At 46.5% G+C, this 1,325-nt stretch overlaps 2 protein-coding genes across 2 annotated transcripts in view; one reads left to right on the forward strand and one right to left on the reverse strand.

The window, feature by feature from the left end:
- LACBIDRAFT_330405 (uncharacterized protein) overlaps window positions 1-430 on the forward strand; it is a gene marked incomplete at both ends in the record, with an annotated part of 1,678 nt that extends 1,248 nt beyond the window's left edge. The window contains one exon of the mRNA XM_001884649.1: window positions 347-430. Coding sequence (XP_001884684.1) covers window positions 347-430 — 84 coding nt within the window. The remainder of the gene's footprint in view (window positions 1-346) is intronic.
- A 302-nt stretch (window positions 431-732) lies between these two features.
- On the reverse strand, window positions 733-1,107 carry LACBIDRAFT_304241 (uncharacterized protein; the record flags this gene model as incomplete). Its single annotated transcript, XM_001884740.1, has 4 exons — window positions 733-760; window positions 810-862; window positions 912-992; window positions 1,042-1,107. 4 exons carry the CDS (start codon window positions 1,105-1,107, stop codon window positions 733-735), a joined length of 228 nt encoding a protein of 75 aa, XP_001884775.1.
- Between the last annotated feature and the right edge of the window lie 218 nt (window positions 1,108-1,325).

Below are 1,325 nucleotides of genomic sequence, written 5' to 3' on the forward strand. Positions count from 1 at the left end.
TCTAAGGGTGTAATGAAGTGAAAGTAATTACCCGAAGCTGTTCTGAGAACATTTCAGGAAAGTACCAAAGTAAAATGTGACCCTGCCGGTCGGTTATATGGCACGGTTGATCGAGGTAGGGGATATCGGACCCAGCTGTTTCGTACATCAGTGGGAATCGTGCCAAGAGTTTCTTCTCCAACTCCTCATTGCTTCCACTCTGTCTCGGTGACAAGTCCGCAGCATAGTCCCGGACGTCCCAAGTAGTCGTATCTGTCCAAAACTTAGTGAAGATCGGCCAGCTAGAAGTGAGACATACATGAAGATTTGAATGCTTCTTCAAGCATGTTAATTACCCTTTCAACAGATGCTTGGGCCTCCAGCTCCAACCATGGTGGTGGAGCAGGACGAGGAACGCTTGGGCTATGTAAAGACCGCAACCGGCCTCTGAAGTATCGAGCTAGATCCCTTGTATATTGAAAGAAATCGGGGGCAGTCATGAACAAAAAAAAAGATTTTTGACACTTTTAACTGGCAAAACATGAGGCTCGGGCATGGATTTATTTATTACGTAGAACAGGGACGTCTGTCAACATGTCAGGGTCATAACTGCCATTAGGATAGGATCGTGGTCTTTCCTGTCTGGTTGCACCCGGCCTTTCAGATCAGTTCTGCTCATCCAGGCTTTCAAACAAGACTCGACATGAATTTTTTTTTTAAGTAAAAAGATACAGGTGGTAATGGTATGACATATTAAGAGACCCGTGTTACGCCACATGCCCTTTCATAATAGGTGAAATGGGGGTTTGGATAGAGTAAAAAGGACGTACGGTAAGGTAACCCTCTCACCGTCGTCATCGATGATGGTCAAGAGTATCGTCCCCTAATCACCATGTTAGTGGTAAAAAGGAAGTACAAAGGGGATTGCTCACGTCTGGCAACCTGCCGGTGGAGTCTATGGTTGCAAACATGAGGCCACCGCTACTCATATTATACCAGACTCGGGTTCCTTTCTGACGAATCATCAGCTGGTTACGACCAATGGAGATGTACAGAACCTACAGGGTAGGGGTTGGGTGGAGGGATACCCAACAGACTCCAGATTGTCATGGGGGTGAAGTTATTCATGTCGCAGATGAGGGGGGTGAAGATGGGTCCTTGAAATGCGAGAGGGTTTTTAAAGGGGGAAACACGGATGTTTTCAGGTTAAATTACAACCCTCGATGCAACCCTATATCAGAAGCATAAATGATAGCGGCACAGGCCTCGAGGCCAAATTGCAAAAGAGTTGAAAGAGTCATAAACATAAGCATGGCCGGGGATTGACCCGGAAGCTGGGGATTGAA

This window comes from Laccaria bicolor, genomic scaffold (assembly GCF_000143565.1).
Source record: "Laccaria bicolor S238N-H82 LACBIscaffold_27 genomic scaffold, whole genome shotgun sequence".
NCBI lineage: Eukaryota > Fungi > Basidiomycota > Agaricomycetes > Agaricales > Hydnangiaceae > Laccaria > Laccaria bicolor.